A 17220-nucleotide genomic window follows, 5' to 3' on the forward strand; every position below is an offset into this window, starting at 1 on the left:
GATAGGAAACTTCTTAGTGAAAATTATTTTTCACAGAGACAAAGAATATTTCAACCCCAAGGATAAACAGGCAAAAATCCTGGATGGATGGAAAACACTGTGCCATCTTGTCGCGATGTTTAGAAAGATCCAGTACAACTAGAAAGCATATAAACAGGCTAAGTACTGCCAGGAGCAAGTATAGCATAATAACACAACAGCAATGAATTTAAATTTGTGGTTATTGAAATAGATCAATAAAACATCAGTATTTCACTTTAAGAACCTGCGCATGGATGTAAATAGATGAATCATTGCATTTCAAAAATAATGGCACTTTTAAGACAAAAAATTCCAACAAAACCAGTATTTAGTTGTATTCTAAAATGTATGATTTTTAAACAATTTGGCTCAGTTTTGTCTGGATGTTATTTTCCTCTTGCAGCAAACAACGACCAGCCGAGATAATGCATACAGAGGCACTGCCAGACTTGGGATTCCTGCCAAAAGAAAGATGATCACATTGATCCATGAAGGGTATGGGACTGATGCCAGAGATGGGAACGTCTCCTGTAAACCACAGAACAGTATGATCAGTCCATTTGCTCTGCAATGGTTGTCCAGACTTTACTGACGTAATATTAATGAGGGATGCTAGGATAATATATTAGTTGATCACAGAGCTTGTGTGCTTACAGAGTTGGAATCCCAGACTAAATAGGTGAGCTCTTGTTGGGCTTGTGTCACCAGGTAGAAAACTAAAATAACCAGAACGATCAGAGGACTGATGAACCTCCATGAAACCTGCCAGAAGATGGAGGGCTTATGTCCGATCATGAACTCCAAGTCTTTATTGAACCTGCGATGCAACAGCGTTTCAGTTAGTATCAAAAGTTTTGAAATATTTCATGAAGACATCCCTGTTATCGATGACTTAAAGAGGTCGACAAATCTCCATGAAGTGGTAATGTTGGACCAAATATCAAGGTGTACAGGAAACAGAAGGACAGTGTATTGCTAAAGTAGCTTGAATAAATACTAACCTGTCTATGCCGTAGATATAAACAACCGCTATCATCTCAAACAGTCCAATGGTCAGAAGTGGAATAGATCCAGCAAAGTTGTCAAAAAGAGTTACCCAGTAAATCCCTGAACGCTGCGCAAACAGGAGGCAGATAATGAAGGAGACAATACATGTTACTCCTGAAACACATGCACAAAAACAGGGGAGCTTGTGTTAAAACAGCTAAAGACAAACACCAAAGATGTGTCATGTGCAGGTGAGAAGCTGAAGGATTGCCTGAGTTGATAAAACAAATTACCAGTCAGTGCCTCATGAGGCCATCTTTTAGGGAATATATTCAGGTCTTTCAGTGGGACCACCACTCCCTCAATGTTGCCAAACAGTGTTGAGAGTCCCAAGCAGAGAAGCATGATGAAAAAGAGGATAGACCAGGCTGGAGAACCAGGCATTTTGGTGATGGCTTCTGTGAACACAATGAAGGCCAGACCTGTTCCCTCCACTCCCTGCACAGACACATACATTAGTTGCAATGCAGGTGAGACAAAACAAAACAATAATATCTTGAACATCAGTTATTCATGAAGTCACCTCACTCAGAAGTTTCTGCATGTCACAATTTCTGATGTTCAATTCAAGAATAATATCAGGATGGGAGCTGCTGAGATGATTGAGCGCGGCCTCGTAGTTGCTTGTTGTGATGCTGTCCTCAGGAAGGTCAAATGCATTTAATAACATCATGATGTTACTAGAGAGAAGATGCATCACAGATTAGTTGGATTACTACATTTCCATGAAAGGATAGGTTCAAATTTTCTGCTTCTTCCATACAGCACTCACATGCCCATATGTAATTGGACAGAAGTGGTTGCTGGTTGCTTCAATAATTCCCCCTGCCCATACAGGAAAGTTAAGTGATCCCTTCCTTGTGTGACACCAATGCACTGTGTATATGTCCATGCAACTATCTCTATCAGGCTGTGCTTAGGGCTAAATGCTAGCTTTGTAGTCACCATTTGGGGACAGTGAATATCTGTCCAAAATTTTCTGGCAGCCCGCAGTCATTCAGTCTGGGCCAAAGTGGTAGACGAACCAACCAGCCAATGTGGCCATCCTTAAAAGACTGAAACTTTGGTAATTACCCTCCCAGATGGAGTAAGAACAGCAACCAGTAACTCTTTCAACCTACATATGGCCATGTAAACAATGTACTGAGGACAAAAAAATCTGATATATATATAGACACACACACATTGAAACATTGACCATACAACTGAAAGAGAAGAATGGCACAGGAGGAGGGCCAGAGAGAGGGCAGGAAGGAGACAAACTTCTTTGGCTTCCCCAAGCAGCTGCAAGGGCTGAAATGCAGCGGACATCTAAAATGCTCTAAGAGGAGGTCAGAAACCCAATAATTCCAACAGTAACAGAGCATGAGAGCAGGAACTAGGGGAATGCAAAGCATTGATCACACCACCAGATCCCACCACCGAGTGGGACATCAACATCAAGGAGCCTACTATGAAGGAGGTCCAGGAGGTCCTCAAAGCCGCACGAACAAGCTCCGCTCCAGGACCTAGTGGAGTACCGTACAAGGTCTACAAGACGTGCCCAAAGCTCTTACTCCATATCCAGAGGGGATGGCCAGCAGTGTAGAGTTGTTGAGGGTGTCTGGATCCCAAAGGAGGAGAACTTGAGAAACATCAAGCAGTTTACAACCATCTCACTCCTCAGCGTTGAAAGTAAGGTATTCATCAGTACTGTTGCCCACCGTCTCACAGAGTATCTCCTAAAGAACTCCTATATGGACACCTCAGTACAGAAGGGGACATTCGTGGCATACATGGTTGCCTCAGTTCATCAGGGAGGCACATGAAGGTGAAGGAGACTTGGCAGTCCTGTGGCTCAACCTTACGAACACCTATGTGTCAATACCCCACAAGCTGGAGGAAGTAGCACTGGAGCTGACTGTTGACTGTGACCACGTGAAGGAGGCCTACAAGAAGAAGAGAGCCATGTATGGGGACCTACTTGGCTAGTGCTTGAAGTGGAGATGGTGAGCACAATGTGTTCATATTGAAGTGGGCTTCAGACGCTTTGCAGGCCAGTCTTTCTGCAGGTTCCTCAAACTCTTTGCCATCACAGGACTGCACAGTAGAAAAACCATCAGAAACATCTGTGTAGTATACACGCCATTTGGACACAAGCTAGGGCCTGATCAACTCTGGCTGGGTTGCCCGGGCAAGGGTGTATGATTGTTGAAAGTAGGATGTATGTAATAACTAGAAATTAAAAAAAAAAAAAAATCTACTCTAAAATCTTGAACTTAACTGTACTCACTCGCTGTTACAGTTGTCATATTTCTCTGTGGCCCTGAAGCCAATGATGGAGTAGGTGACTGTTGCAGTGTAGATTGAGGTGAGGGCAGTTACAACAGACAGGGTCACAGCATCGCGCATGCAGTTGTTGCTTGGGAAATGAGCAAAAGAGCAAAGACACACGTTGACTTTGGTTCTGCGAATGTGAGCAATCAAAGTGAGTAAAATGAGACTTAAACTGCAAACTAAGAAACACCAGAGGTCTTCTAAATGTCTCTTACTGAACAGGGTTGTAGCTTGAGAAGGAGATGAGGCCTCCCCATGCCAAACCAAAGGAATAAAAGACCTGGGCACCTGCATCCAGCCAAGTAGTTGGTTTAATCAGCTCATCCACCTGCAAGAGCAAAGCATACTAGTGTGATGTGGCTTTAAGCTATGAGCTGTATAGCTGGCTTTTTTATTTGTGTTTTTGTAATGAAACGTACATCTGGTGTGAAGAGGAACTTTATTCCACTCAGGGCGCCTTTAAGAGTCAGTCCTCGGATCAGGAAGATGGCCAACACAATGTAAGGCAGAATGGATGTGATGTACACTGCCTGAGGTCATGACAAGAAAAGGGGCAATAATTAATAATGAACATCAGAGACCATTTGCTAACCCCCGTCCCACAATATTAACTGTCCTTAGCTTAGCAACTGTAACTAACCACAGATGCCCCTGTGCCAAGTAGGCTAGTATATCTGCCACTACTACCACTGGAAATGTACTTATCAAGAAACCTTGACAGGCATAGCCATGCCAGGCAGGGCTTAGCAAACAGCCAGTTGGGTGAAGGTTCAACAAACCTTGCCTGAAGTTGCGATGCCCCTTATGCAGCATATAGCGACGACTGTCCAGGCAGCTAGTAGGCAGAGGACTATGGGCCAGTGGATTCCTCCAGACTCAGCTATAGAGAGTGAACTATTCAGAGTCACTCGGTAAAAAAAGTAATCCACAGTGGAGCTCTGTTGACACTCTGGTACAAATCCTGCAGGGGCAACAAATATACATAAACCATGAGGCAATTTGGGTGCTTTGATGTGCATGTGGAAGTGTGGGCTGAAAATTTGCATATATTCAAATACCTGTCCCATTGTCATTGAGAGGACACTGAGCCCAAGGCAGCGGCTCTTGAAAGGAATTGAAGAAATACCACATGATCCAGGCAATTAAGGTGTTGTAGTAGAGTCCAATCAAAAATGACACCAGCATGGAGGCTATACCTGTGGGACAGCATCATCAAATGTGACATCACACTCTCAGGAAGCGAGATAGTCAGTGATAAGTTATGTTGTGTCTTTCTATTTTCTATTTTAGCTACCAATGCCAGTCAGATAAGGACTGATGGCCCTCCACACTCCCACACTGCCTTTCCTGAGACGCTGACCGATGGCAAACTCCAGCAGCAGGAGAGGCATTCCTTCCAGCACCAGCAGGATCAAGTAGGGAATCAAAAAGGCACCTGAAGAATTAATATGATAAGTGGCTGTAATTGCTGTGACACAGAGAGGTATTCTCCCTAAGAGTGCAAAGAGAGTTTGCACTTTGTAAATGTTGTCACCATGAGCAGGTGGCCTGCTATGCTGTAGTGTCTCTTTAAGACAACCCAGGTTTCCTCTCTTTTTGTTTTTTTGGAGCTGTGGTAATTCCAGCACTTTTTAGCCATGCTATATGTATATATAGTATATATATATGTATATATAGTGGCATGGCTATATGGATGATATCGTTGGTCCGTCAGTCGAGCCACCACTTCAGGTCCAGACTGAAGTATCTCAACAACTATTAGATGGGATGCATGGTCACCAGAGGCTGAATCCTACTGACTTCTAATCTGGCTCCTCAAGCCAGCAGTAGTCTCAAAGATGCACTGAATCTATTAAGTGTTGGACTGGGACCTATACCACCGTTCAGGTCACTGCATATCAAGGCTTCATGCCGTGTAAGTACATCACAAAACACACCTGATGAAGTGTTGTAGATGACAGCATGATATGGCCTGTGGGGATGTTGACATGAACCACATGATAAAAAAGAACCTTGCTGATAATAGTAATTAATGTCAGTTAGGTAATACCTAGCATTCACTTGACAGTGACAGATTTGTTGTTATATAATCCTGTGATAGACAAGGTTTATGACTTTACTCATTCACGGATGTTTGAATACAGTTTAGTGAGGTTTTTATTTATGCTCAAAAATGAGATGTTATTTCAAAACACTGACATGTAATATTAGTGTTGTGTTGTATCCATTGTGTCACAATACTGTGGCTGATGAGGTGGACAGTGTTTAACTGTATAGCCTTGAAGCCTCAAGTTAACATGTAACAGATAAGCAAAACATTATGAACTTAAATATGTATGCCTTTGAAATCTGGACCATACCATGTTGCCCAATTGGCAGAATTTCAAAAGAATACCAATTATCCACAAATACAAACACACAGAGACACGCACACGTGGTATAATTCAGAGCAATCTTAGTTTCATTCTTCGTTTCAATTTAACCAATATACCGCTGACCCCATGATCTCCACCTGTACGTCACATGTCATGCCAAAGATTAACCATTACTTCCCATACTCTTGAGAATCATTAGCATAACTTGATGGCGATTTCATAGTTCTCTCGTCACCATAAATGAGTAATATATTTAACCATTTTGCAGTTTAAATATTTGGCAGTAGCATTGGTCTTAACCCCTCATGGATCCACATTAGACAGCACAAAATATACCATAGAGAAAATCATATAAAAGGTATCATAAACTTCCCGTAAGAGCACAATAAATTCACTCCGGGATACCTCCCCTTGAATTTGTCAAACATTCATTCAACAACTTAACCACAAATGTCACATTTCCCCTTTCTGTCTTACCTCCTCCATGACTTTGACACAAGTAAGGAAATCGCCACACGTTACCAAGCCCAATGCAGAAGCCCACACATGTTAGAATATACTGGGCTTTGTTGTCCCACTTGGGCCTTTCCCCAGCCTCCGCCTTCTCTATCCTCTCCAGATCCTCATGGTCAGGGATTCGGAGATCCAGTCCTGGGTTCGGAAGTACCAGTCTCATGGCGACCACATGTGCATCAAGAAGTAGTGTCTACTCCAGTTGAAGCGTTCGTGTCAGTCTGCACATGGACATCCGCATTAATGTTTACAATCTTTTAGGTTACAGTTTGCAGGCCACAGATTAGCAAGTGCTGACTCTGTACTTTTGTCTTTACTACCCAGTCAGTGTAATGATTAAACATAGACTGTACAAAATTTCATGTCAAGTCAAGAAACAGATTTAAATCTTAGACAGAACTCTTGCAATTTGGTGATTTTTTATTAAAGTGCTTCCAGTAACCTCACGCACATGATTTATTAATTTAACTTTACGGTAGCTCTTCACATTATGCCAAAAAAAAAAACCTTATAAACAACACAAAAGTGGGCTAAAAAGTGCAGATGACATGAGCGGATTCATTTAACAATATGTCGAACATTTTACCTACTGAAGGTTATTCACAAAGTATAGAAATAAAACATTATTTTTGTATACTAGACATAGACATATAGTTAACGTACAATATTAAAAGAAGAGACATTTTTGGAAACAGACTTAGATAACACATATGAGTGCTAAATACAAATAGATACAGCCAACAGCCAAGTAGCTCGGCATAAGCAGTGGCAATGGGTAAACAGCACACAAATAGTGATTTTCACTCTTCAGTCTACAGATTAAATAAATGAGATACCACATGTTAAGAAGTGAGCTTTCGAGGTGTTGCTAGGAACATTTTTTACCTTTGAACACAGCCAGCTAGCTGTTTTGCTTTGTTTCCAGTCTCTATGGTAAGTTAAGCTGACTAACTGCCTTTTGTAGCTTCATATTTCAGACAGGTAGAAGGCTGCTATCAGTTTTCTCTATTTCTCTGCAAGAAAGTGAATTTCCCAACATGTCCAACTATTCCTTTAATGTACAACACAGGCTTACCCGTACATGTAAAATATGACACAGGAGTAAACTAATATTACACAAGCAATAACAGCTACTCTCTTCTTCAAAATGGCATTATTTTAGAGAGAAAATAGTGCCAAATTTATTAGCTTACTAGTAGTCACTAATGTAGTCTTCTATTATTGTACAGGGCATGAGGAAGAAAGGCATCAGCATATTATACAAACAACAATAAAACAAGTCTGCTTTTGTTTTATGATTAAACATTCAAAATCAAGATATCTAAAACTTCATTTTGTCACTCATTTGTACTTTTGCAGAGATAGAGTCTACTGTGTTGTCTCTGTAACTCTTCTTCTTGCAGAGTCTCCTCTGGATGAATTTGAAGATGGCGATTACTGGGATGGCTAAACTGGGAATTCCAGCCAGGATGAAGATGATGACGTTGATCCAGGAAGGGTATGGGCGTGCTTCAAGGGTGGGGAAGCTCTCCTATGGCCAGAGTCAAGTAAAATGTTTTAGAACCATCATTAATGAGAAGACAAATCATTCAGTGGTGAATCTCTCACAGTGATTTCTACCACCATCATTAACATTTTAAGACATCAAGTCAAGTCAAATCAAATTCTATCTCTATAGCCCAAAATCACAATTTGCCTCAGGGGGCTTTACTACCAGGCATCACTTCTAAAAAGGTCTATAGGCTTAAACTATTGTGATGAGCACACTTACCGCTTCCGGGTCCCAGACCAAGTAGGTGAGAGTCTTGGAGACTTGGGTTACAAAGTAGAAAATCAGGATGACGATCATAATGAGTGGACTGACCACCCTCCATGTCACCTGCCAGAAAATGTTGGGCTTGTGGCCAACCATAAACTCAATGTCCTTGTTAAACCTGTTTGGAGGCAATAATGGAAACATCATGTCAGCTGAGTGTGTATGAAAGCATCAATAAAAACAACCTTGTATTTTACTAGATACAGTAAATAAAGCAGCGACTTTGTGACTTATCTGTTTCTTTAATCTATAACCTTGCATGTTTTACAGGTTTTATAACTTCTAAGTAACATTTTACTGCTTTCATCAATAGCATTATTGAAACTATGAGCAAAACATTTTCCACACTCCTCCCCATCGACTTGTTATATCACCAGGTACAGTGCGCTGTACTTCTTTATCTCTTCTGTGGTGACTGACACATTATCTCTGTTCCAAGGTCAGAACACAATGCTACATTACTTCCTGCTTTGTTTCCAGCAGGTGCTTCTCCCTCAGGCATGTATGAGAATAAGAAGAGTGTACAGGCATCAAGTAACTGTGTGAGGCGGCACAACCGTGCTTTGATTGAAATGCTAGTGTCAGCTTGCTAATATGCTCTCAGTGCTGTCATGCTGAGGTTTAGTAGGTTTAAAGTTTATCATGTTAGTATGTTAACATTTCCTAATGAGCGCTAAACACAGCACAGCATGGCTAAAAGCCATTACCTTGTTACTCTGCACCAATAATCGCTTCCCTGAATAGACTCACCTATCTATGCCATAGATGTAGATAACAGAGAACATTTCACAGAATCCGATGACCAGAAGGGGGATAGAGCCAGCAAAGTTGTCAAAAAGAGCTAGCCAGTAGTTTCCAGAGCGCAGAGAAAATATGAGCCCAAAAGCTAAAGATATTAAGCAAGTCAGACCTGAACAAAAAAAAAAAAAAATAGAAAGAAGAGGTTATGCTCATATATCCAGATGAAATATCATAATCCTGAAGTCTTTTGTATTTAGCATGAAATTTAGAAAATTACCACTGAAAACTTCCTTGGGCCAAGATCGGGGCAACAGTCTGAGGTCCTGCAAAGGAACCACCACTCCCTCTATGTTGCCAAACATAGTCGAGAGGCCGAGGCAGAAGAGCATGATGAAGAAGAGGACAGCCCACAGAGGAGAAATGGGCATCTTGATGATGGCTTCTGTGAACACGATGAAGGCCAGACCGGTTCCCTCCACGCCCTGAAGGAGCATACACCAAATACTGACACCTCGATATCACAGGATAAATAATTAAAAATAGAAGCAATAATGGTAAAATATCTAAATGTTCTCTATTGACCTGGCTGAGGAAAAACTGCATGTCACAGGTCTGTAATTGCAATCCTAGGATGGTGTCTGGATCTGTCTGGTTGAGGTGGGTCAGGACTTCGTTGTAGTTGCTTTCTGTGATGTTGTTTTCAGGATAGTTGAAGGCATTCATCAGCTTCAAGATGTTGCTGAAAAAAGAAAAACAGCGAGATGAGTTCAGCCTGATATAACTGAATCCCAGTTACTTTGCTGTTCCAGGCCTCTTTGCAAGTTAAAACTCACTTATCCATGCAGTCGTCAAATTTCTCCGTGGCCCTAAAGCCGATGATGGAGTAAATAACCGTGGCGGAGAACACTGAGGTGCAGCCATTGATGATGGAGATGAGTACAGCATCCATCTCACAGTTGTTGCTATGTGGAAATTATGAACATGTGAGGAGAACAGTTCAAAAGAAGGTTCATCGCATGACTGTGCAGTGTAGGCAGGTACTCACTGAACAGAGTTATAACTGGAAAAAGAGATGAGACCTCCAAAAGCCAAAGAGAAGGAGTAGAACACTTGAGCACCCGCATCCAACCAGGTCGCTGGATTCATTAACTCATTCACCTAAAAGAGTGAATGGAAATTGGGGTTTGTTAACAGTAAAACTGAGTTGAGATTGCTTTGTAAATTACTTCCTCTCGTAATATGCTCGTCAAAAGTTACAGGATAGCAATATATCTTACTGCTCCAGCCGTTGTTAATGATTAATATGTGGAGGTATTGCACTCCAGGATTATAAGTGAGGTTTTTTCAGGTCTGATCTTTCAGGGCACACAACAAAACCAGGAGACAAGAACAAGTATTGTGTGAGAATCATAAAAAGTAAGACGATGATGAAGCAATTCATTTACATACACTACATCAGTTTTAAAGTTCTCATTCAAATAACACTCAGGCTTCTCTATGTCTCACATGCTTGGACCATTAGTAAAAGTGTACTGATGTTTTATTCTTAATTTGTTGCCAGTATGTGTTTGAATTTCTATTTTCAGCTTTTACCAGTCACATGCTGCAAATTTATAAGTTTGCATGATAGTCATTGAACTGACACGTGTTGGTTGGTGTGCTGCATTAGTTCTTACATCTGGTGTGAAAAGGAACTTAATTCCCTCTACGGATCCTTTCAGAGTCAGTCCTCTGATGAGGAAGATAGTGAGGACCAGATATGGCAGAGTGGAGGTGATGTAGACTGCCTGAGAAATGACAAAATGAGCCAAAAATTTATGTTTGAACATACATTAAGGCATCACTCACACATTAGATAACAACGTCACTTTCACACCTTTCCAGTGGTCTCGATCCCCCGGATGCAGCAGACATAGAGCAGAGTCCAGGCAGATATGAGGGCTAGCACCATCCACCACTGCAGTCCTCCAGCATCGTCGATGGCTGTCGAGGTGTTCAGAGTCTCTCTGTACCAGAAGTAGTCGACAGTGCTGCTCCGAGCACATTCCTCCACTAGACCTGCAAAGGACGGATAAAGGACAACAAAAGACAAACTTCGTATCATATAGTTCAGAACAAAATGTCAGAAATGTTACCACAGACTGTACAGACGTCTGTACTGCAGGTGAGGCCTACCTGTCCCGTTCGCATTGAGAGGACACTGGCTCCAAGGCAGAGGTTCCTGGAAGGAGTTGAAGAGATACCACATGATCCAGGCCATGATGGTATTGTAGTACATGCCCACCAAAAATGACACAAGCAAAGATGCAATACCTGTAACAAAATGAAAAAGCTAAACATGTGGTAATGCTTTTTTTTTTTTTTTTTTTAAATAAGACTAAGAACCTAGAGCCATGATAGCAGGTCTGTGAGGCTGTAGCTACTTACAGCTGTGGTTGAGGCTAAATGCTAAATTCAGCAAGCTACCATTGTGACAATGACAACACCAACATGCTGATGTGAAGCAGTTATAATGCTAACCATGCTCACTATCTTAGCATAGCATGTTTGCATGCAAACGCTTGCTAATTTGCACAAAGTAAAGCTGAGACTGATGGGAGTGTCACTAGTCTGGCAGGTATTTGATCATAAACCACAGTGCTGGACAATGTGAAATTTTAACCTGATGATGGCGCTAGATGAAAAGTTAATGGATCATCAAAATTTTCACCCTTCATCCAATGGGGGGCATGTTTGTACCAAAGTCGATGGCATTGTCTGAATCATATAATCCACAAAAGTGAACTTCATGGTGGCACTTGAAGAGAAGTCAAGGGATCAGCAAAGTCAGCAGGATTCATCCTCTGAGGACCTTTACTGGGAATTTCATTTCTATTTTTTGGATCGAAGTGGTGGAACAACTGACTGGCCTACAGGTCGATATGATTGCTAACCCTGGAGCTGTATGCCACTGGCATTGCTCAGAGACAAATACACAACATAATGTGCATGCTTTCTTTCTTCATGCTTTTTTTCTTTTCTTTTTTTTTTTAAACCCACCAACTCCTGTCAGGTATGGACTGATTGATCTCCACACTCCCACACTGCCTCTCCTCAGGCGCTGACCAATGGCAAACTCCAGGTGCAGCAGCGGGATTCCTTCCAGGACCAGCAGGATAAGGAATGGGATCATAAACGCTCCTAGGTACACATTATCATGATGAGTTAACAATATGGGGAATGATTCACTATAAAGAGAACTTTCATGAAGGTGAGTAAATATTTAGCAGTGGACTTCATTCACAAAACTGTTCCCATAAAGATACCCATAAATGATAAACAGCATCGTACATGTTTTATGGCCTGCAGTAGATACAAATGAATCCCTAACGAAGACTTATGACATATTCAAGTGTTAAAGTTTGAGAAAGTAAAGGAAAAACAAGTAATTACAATAGCTTCAGTATAATAATTATTAACATTGGTAAGCTATTTTCAAGGGAATCATTCATTGATTCTACATTTTTAAGGTCTCAGTCTCGGAAAAACAGCTTTTTTAAGCATGTTAGAGAGCAAAATTATCTCAGGAGAAAACCGGTGCTAATACAGTCTTTATGTACTGCTTTGCAAAATTCAGGTAACCCACAATTTTGAGAAAAATATGTTTATCTCAAATTGTTTTCTATTAAAAAATCAGTCGTAATGAATACATCCCTTCAAATGCTTCAGTTTATGCATTACAGCACAAGCAATAATAATAGTAAGAAGAAGAAGAATAGTAATTCTGGATGGTATGTGTTTAATTTTGACCCAGCTTACCTCCTCCATGGCTTTGACAAAGGTAAGGGAACCTCCAGACGTTGCCGAGTCCCACGCAGAAGCCCACACAGGTGAGCAGGTACTGGGCTTTGTTGTCCCATTTGGGTCTGTCACCCGCCTCCTCCTTCTCCATCCTCTCCAGGTCCCCGTGAGAAGGGATCCGGTCATCCAGTCCTGGGTTTGGTAACTTCAGCTTCATGGTTGCTTCGTGTAAACGTTAACTGAAAAAAATGGAAAATGCAGCCGCTGAGGCTCCTTTTGGTCACCAGTTGTTCGTTTTGCTACTTTCCTGCAAAGCTTCCAAGGGGCTGCCTCCTTTCTCATAGAACCTCCTCAGTGGACTGTCTCTTTCTCTGAGTCCTTTTCCCCTACTGTGTGTCCTCAGAGGGGGTACTGAGGTATTTAATATGACCTATGGCACCTAAACTGCACTTATCAGTAGCTCATTACATTCTGTGTTGTATTATGTAACGTCAGCAAGTTTGAAAGAGGCAACCTCGTTGATAATGATTAATACATCACAGACGGTGTCATCGCCAACACTTTAGCGGAAAAGATGACTTTGATATTTGTGAGTTTGCAAAGTTTGGGAAATAGTGCAAATTCATGTGATAGAAACAAATGAGAGGTCTTTGTTTACAGTATACGACAATAGGTTTGAAAAAAGTTCAGCGTTGTGTCGGTTGTTTACTTAATATATCACAAAGCTGAGGGATTGTACTGATGGCAAACAAGCACGCCTGAAGCATTAATATATGAAAATAAATACAGTTTGTGTCAGCTTGTTTGACAAGAATGAAACACTCCTCAGTCAGAGGGATTATATTTTCCATCATAGCTTATCTTAGCTTATCCAACCACACCTTTGCAGCCCTTTGCAGAAAGAAAGTCACATTGTTTTATTGTATAAGGATGTATATGCATATCTTTTCAGTCTGTAAAAGCACATTTTGGTCTCAAACTTGAGATTCAGATGTTTAGCCATGCTTTGGGTGACGTTTCTGTTTAGAACAATCACTTTTTTGTCCCTCCTTTTTCATATCATGACATTTTTTCTGCAGTGTAACTGTTAAGCAATTTAGAGTCCACTGCTTAGGGAGCTTATCAGTGTTCCTTTCTAATACAATTATTAACCAAAGACAGACAGGTGTCAGCATTTACTGAGTGGTGTATATTGGCCGGACATATAGCAGTCATATCTAGGATTATTGTAAGGATGTGCATAAAGATATCTATGTGTATGTACAGCAAGTGCACTCCTGTTGAGTCATATGTGTTTACGTGAAACATCTGAAAATTGATGGCTGGTTCTTTGAGGTGTTTCTTTAGTTTCTTTTAAACATGAAAATGAACAAGTATCATATATCATTAAATATTCGGATTAACACGAATATTTAACATGAACATGAACTTTGTCCGTGGATTAAATGTTGATACGCAATATAAATTTCAAATACGCAAGGTCAGTGTCACTTCCAACCTTTAGGATAGAAATCAGGAAATTCTTTGAGGGTTTATATGCATCTTTACCACATGTGACAGTGGAGCACATGGTTAAAGTGGCTGTGATTAACAACAATCTGAAGCCCCCCCTTGGCTTTATGGGGCTTTATAGTGAGTTCAGCTCATTGTTTAGCAGTGTGGACCACAGCTTAGCTCACTGTCTTAGCTCACTCTTACTGCTTTTATAGCATGGTTTTGTTGCACAGCAGGAAGCTGTTTTCAGTAAAAAAAAAAAAACTATAAAAACCCACTGTACACCACCCGCTCAACACCAAAGGGCAGACACACACAGTTAGTGACTATCTGCACACTCCAAGCAGCAACAAAACAAAGGAACATGGACCACTGCAGACCTCCAGCCTCTTCTTGAGCCTCTGGACCAAAAGTCACTGAGGCATGCACTCACTCATTCATGTCAAGAAGGGGTTAATTGCAGCAAAAACCAAAAACAGGATCAGAGCACGTGTGGACACACCAAGGTAAGCTTAGATAACTGGATAGATAATTTCTGTCTCGCAGCATGAAATAAATACTTCCCATATTTTACTGTCTACGTATACAGTCATCAATTCATTTTGTTCTGTTAATCTCCCAAAACTTCACTGTCATGTGAAACATTTTGCCAAACATTCACACAAACAAAAATGAGTAATCAGAGCTATCATGTATGACACTGCAGGTGGAGTAGCTGTCAGGCTGAAAGTTCACTCCACTATCAGGACCATTTTTAGATAGCAGAGATCTAAATCAGCTGATAGGAAGAAAACAATGAATTGCACATCAAATTATGATGTTTATTATTTTCTATTCTGCAGGTCCAGTTGTGTCTTTGTGAGATGTTGTGGCCTGTGTGGAGTCAGGGTTAATATCGAGCACGTCAACCACAGATTGCAACTGCTGTCGCTGAAGCTCTCAGTAGTAAAAGGAGCTAAATGTTAACCACTCCAGATTAATATACACTCCTGAACGGCAGCTCAGCAGTTGGGAAATCATATATCCATCTCAATGGTTTTCATCTTATCTCAGTAATGTTCTGAGGGTTAACAGCAAGTTCAAGATAAGTTCAAGAGTCTCTTCCCTCAGATGGCCCAGTGTACAATGTGCATTGTATGCTCGCTGCTTTGTCATCTTTATCCACGTTCAACCTCAAGGGTATATGGTGCTGTGTTAGGTGACAACCACTCACTGTCTCACTGTGGATTATCTGCTTGCTGAGCTTGGCTCTCTGTGGGTGGTGCTATTTGCCTACTTTCTCATGGTGGTTTAATGCTACTCATGCATGTTTTTCCAGGGTCAGTGTGGATTATAGGTAATTAAGGAGAGTGATAACCAATATATATTTGCAGTAAACATGAAAATCTTAGTGTCAAAATTTTGAATAACCAGTACAGTTACTCAAGGACTGTCTTTAAGTACAATATGGAGGTACTTGTACTTAACCTGAGTATTTGTATTTTCTGCTACTTTTCACTCCACTACATTTATTTGAAGGTGTTTTGTGAAGAAATCTGATCCCAGCAGTCTTTCTGGTGTCATTCACGATGTGAAAGGGTCTGTTCAACCCAAACAAAGCAGTGGTATGGTTTTGCTGTTGATGGTATTTTGATGCTTTATTTCATGTATTGAAAGTAACCGTGCAGCTCACACATCTCATAGTCAAGAAGTAAAGTAAAAACGCACTTCTTATACAAATCACAACACCAGTTTTACAGCATTTATGGTTTCTTTTCTCTGTCACATCGGTCTTTTAGACCATCCTATCACCAGTGTACATTTTGGCCTAAACCACATCTCTGTTGGTAAATGGAACATGAAAGAAAACAAGAATTTCCAGCTTGAAAATTGCTGTTTGCAGTTGTTTAATGCCTCAGTAGCTCTGGACACCAGCTTTATACAGTGATGTCCATTCACCTATGAGCTAATGTTTAACCTAAATCACTTTTATGATGCGTCATTTCACAATGACGCATCATGGTTTTATGGTGCCAGTTCGGATGATTGAGTTTTCTTTACTCAATATATATATCTTAAGGTTTCAGGTATTTCTTTGTTTTTAACAAAATATATACACTTAACCAAAGAAGTTGTGATACATTAGCAACAAAATGCTGACAAAGCATCTTCACTATGCATTTAATTTACATTTTAGGCGTAATCAACCCTTAAGACATACAAATATTATGATTTGTATCACCAGACAAAATGTAAATGTAAATATGATGTGTACCAATCAGAATCTTTTTATTAAACAACGTTTTGAGAACTTCCTGTAAATCTGTGACTGCAGACAGGAGACAAAATTGCTCCCAATAAATGACATGGAAAACTAAAACAGAAGTAAACATCCCTGTATTCTTGTGTTTTTCCTCTTCCTTTCCTCATTTACCTCCCCTCCTTTGTCCTCATCACTAACTGGCTCTCACCATCTGTCACCCCTCATTTACCTGATTCAGTTCACCTGATCGCTGCACTCCTCTTAGTCACCCTCCTCCAATAGAGACTAATTGAAGCAGTGCATGTTGTATTTAAAAAAAATGAAAGTAAGTGTATGCATCACTTTGAATTATGCGTTTATTTTTATTTTCTATTTGCTCCCAAGTCCATCTGACACCAATGGGCTTGCAGCTGAGAGAATAAGACTAAAATTGTCGTACATGCCATAAGAAAACATCTAAGCAACACATTCATTTAATTGAAGATGCCAATGTAATTATAGTTGCATCTAAAGTTGTAGTCTTCTTTTTTTATTTTTTTATTTTTTTCTCAGATTCAGATTTTGATCTGAAGGGGGAACTCAGCTAATGCGGAACATTGTACAAACTATCAGAGGGGAGTTAAGAGCAAAGTTGTTCACACAGTTTGCTGGATTTTGAGGGTCTGCTCTTTGACGGATCAGAGGACATCACAAAAAAAATCACCACGCAACTTGACAGAGACTCCACTGTGAGAGGATGGATGTGCTCAGAGCAAGCAGGAAGCACTTAGCAGCATTCCCCTTTCTCGGTCCAAACACAAGCAATCCAGACTGTTACTCCAACATCAACAAGGTGGTTCAACTGTCTCTTACACTGTGCATGAGCAGTGCAACAT

General features: G+C 40.7%; 2 protein-coding genes across 2 annotated transcripts; both read right to left on the reverse strand.

Annotated features, from left to right (window-relative positions):
• Positions 1-390: 390 nt before the first annotated feature.
• On the reverse strand, positions 391-6435 carry LOC143335264 (sodium-dependent neutral amino acid transporter B(0)AT1-like). The gene is made up of 12 exons (XM_076754553.1): positions 6237-6435; positions 4679-4819; positions 4443-4580; positions 4164-4345; positions 3804-3914; positions 3600-3712; positions 3341-3469; positions 1592-1748; positions 1302-1506; positions 1023-1182; positions 676-838; positions 391-549 (listed from the first exon to the last, which is right to left on the reverse strand). Exons 1-12 carry the CDS (start codon positions 6433-6435, stop codon positions 391-393), a joined length of 1857 nt encoding a protein of 618 aa, XP_076610668.1.
• A 1158-nt stretch (positions 6436-7593) lies between these two features.
• LOC143335050 (sodium-dependent neutral amino acid transporter B(0)AT1-like) lies at positions 7594-12826 on the reverse strand. Its single transcript, XM_076754147.1, has 12 exons — positions 12628-12826; positions 11869-12009; positions 11005-11142; positions 10706-10887; positions 10506-10616; positions 9875-9987; positions 9663-9791; positions 9412-9568; positions 9107-9311; positions 8839-8998; positions 8044-8206; positions 7594-7803 (listed from the first exon to the last, which is right to left on the reverse strand). The coding sequence occupies exons 1-12, from the start codon at positions 12824-12826 to the stop codon at positions 7594-7596; spliced, it is 1908 nt and encodes a 635-aa protein (XP_076610262.1).
• Between the last annotated feature and the right edge of the window lie 4394 nt (positions 12827-17220).

This window comes from Chaetodon auriga, chromosome 17, assembly GCF_051107435.1.
Source record: "Chaetodon auriga isolate fChaAug3 chromosome 17, fChaAug3.hap1, whole genome shotgun sequence".
Taxonomy (NCBI): Eukaryota; Metazoa; Chordata; class Actinopteri; order Chaetodontiformes; family Chaetodontidae; genus Chaetodon; species Chaetodon auriga.

Excerpts from the sequence above, each read along its gene's own strand:
- LOC143335264 (XM_076754553.1), bottom strand. The coding sequence starts at position 6,435 with ATGAGACTGGTACTTCCGAACCCAGGACTGGATCTCCGAATCCCTGAC. Across the intron at positions 1,749-3,340 it reads TATGACAACTGTAACAGCGA|TAACATCATGATGTTATTAA; the intron begins GTGAGTACAGTT and ends TCTTCTCTCTAG. Across the intron at positions 1,507-1,591 it reads TGCAGAAACTTCTGAGTGAG|GGAGTGGAGGGAACAGGTCT; the intron begins GTGACTTCATGA and ends GTGTCTGTGCAG.
- LOC143335050 (XM_076754147.1), bottom strand. The coding sequence starts at position 12,826 with ATGAAGCTGAAGTTACCAAACCCAGGACTGGATGACCGGATCCCTTCT. Across the intron at positions 9,312-9,411 it reads TGCAGTTTTTCCTCAGCCAG|GGCGTGGAGGGAACCGGTCT; the intron begins GTCAATAGAGAA and ends ATGCTCCTTCAG. Across the intron at positions 8,999-9,106 it reads GCCCAAGGAAGTTTTCAGTG|GTCTGACTTGCTTAATATCT; the intron begins GTAATTTTCTAA and ends TTTTTTGTTCAG.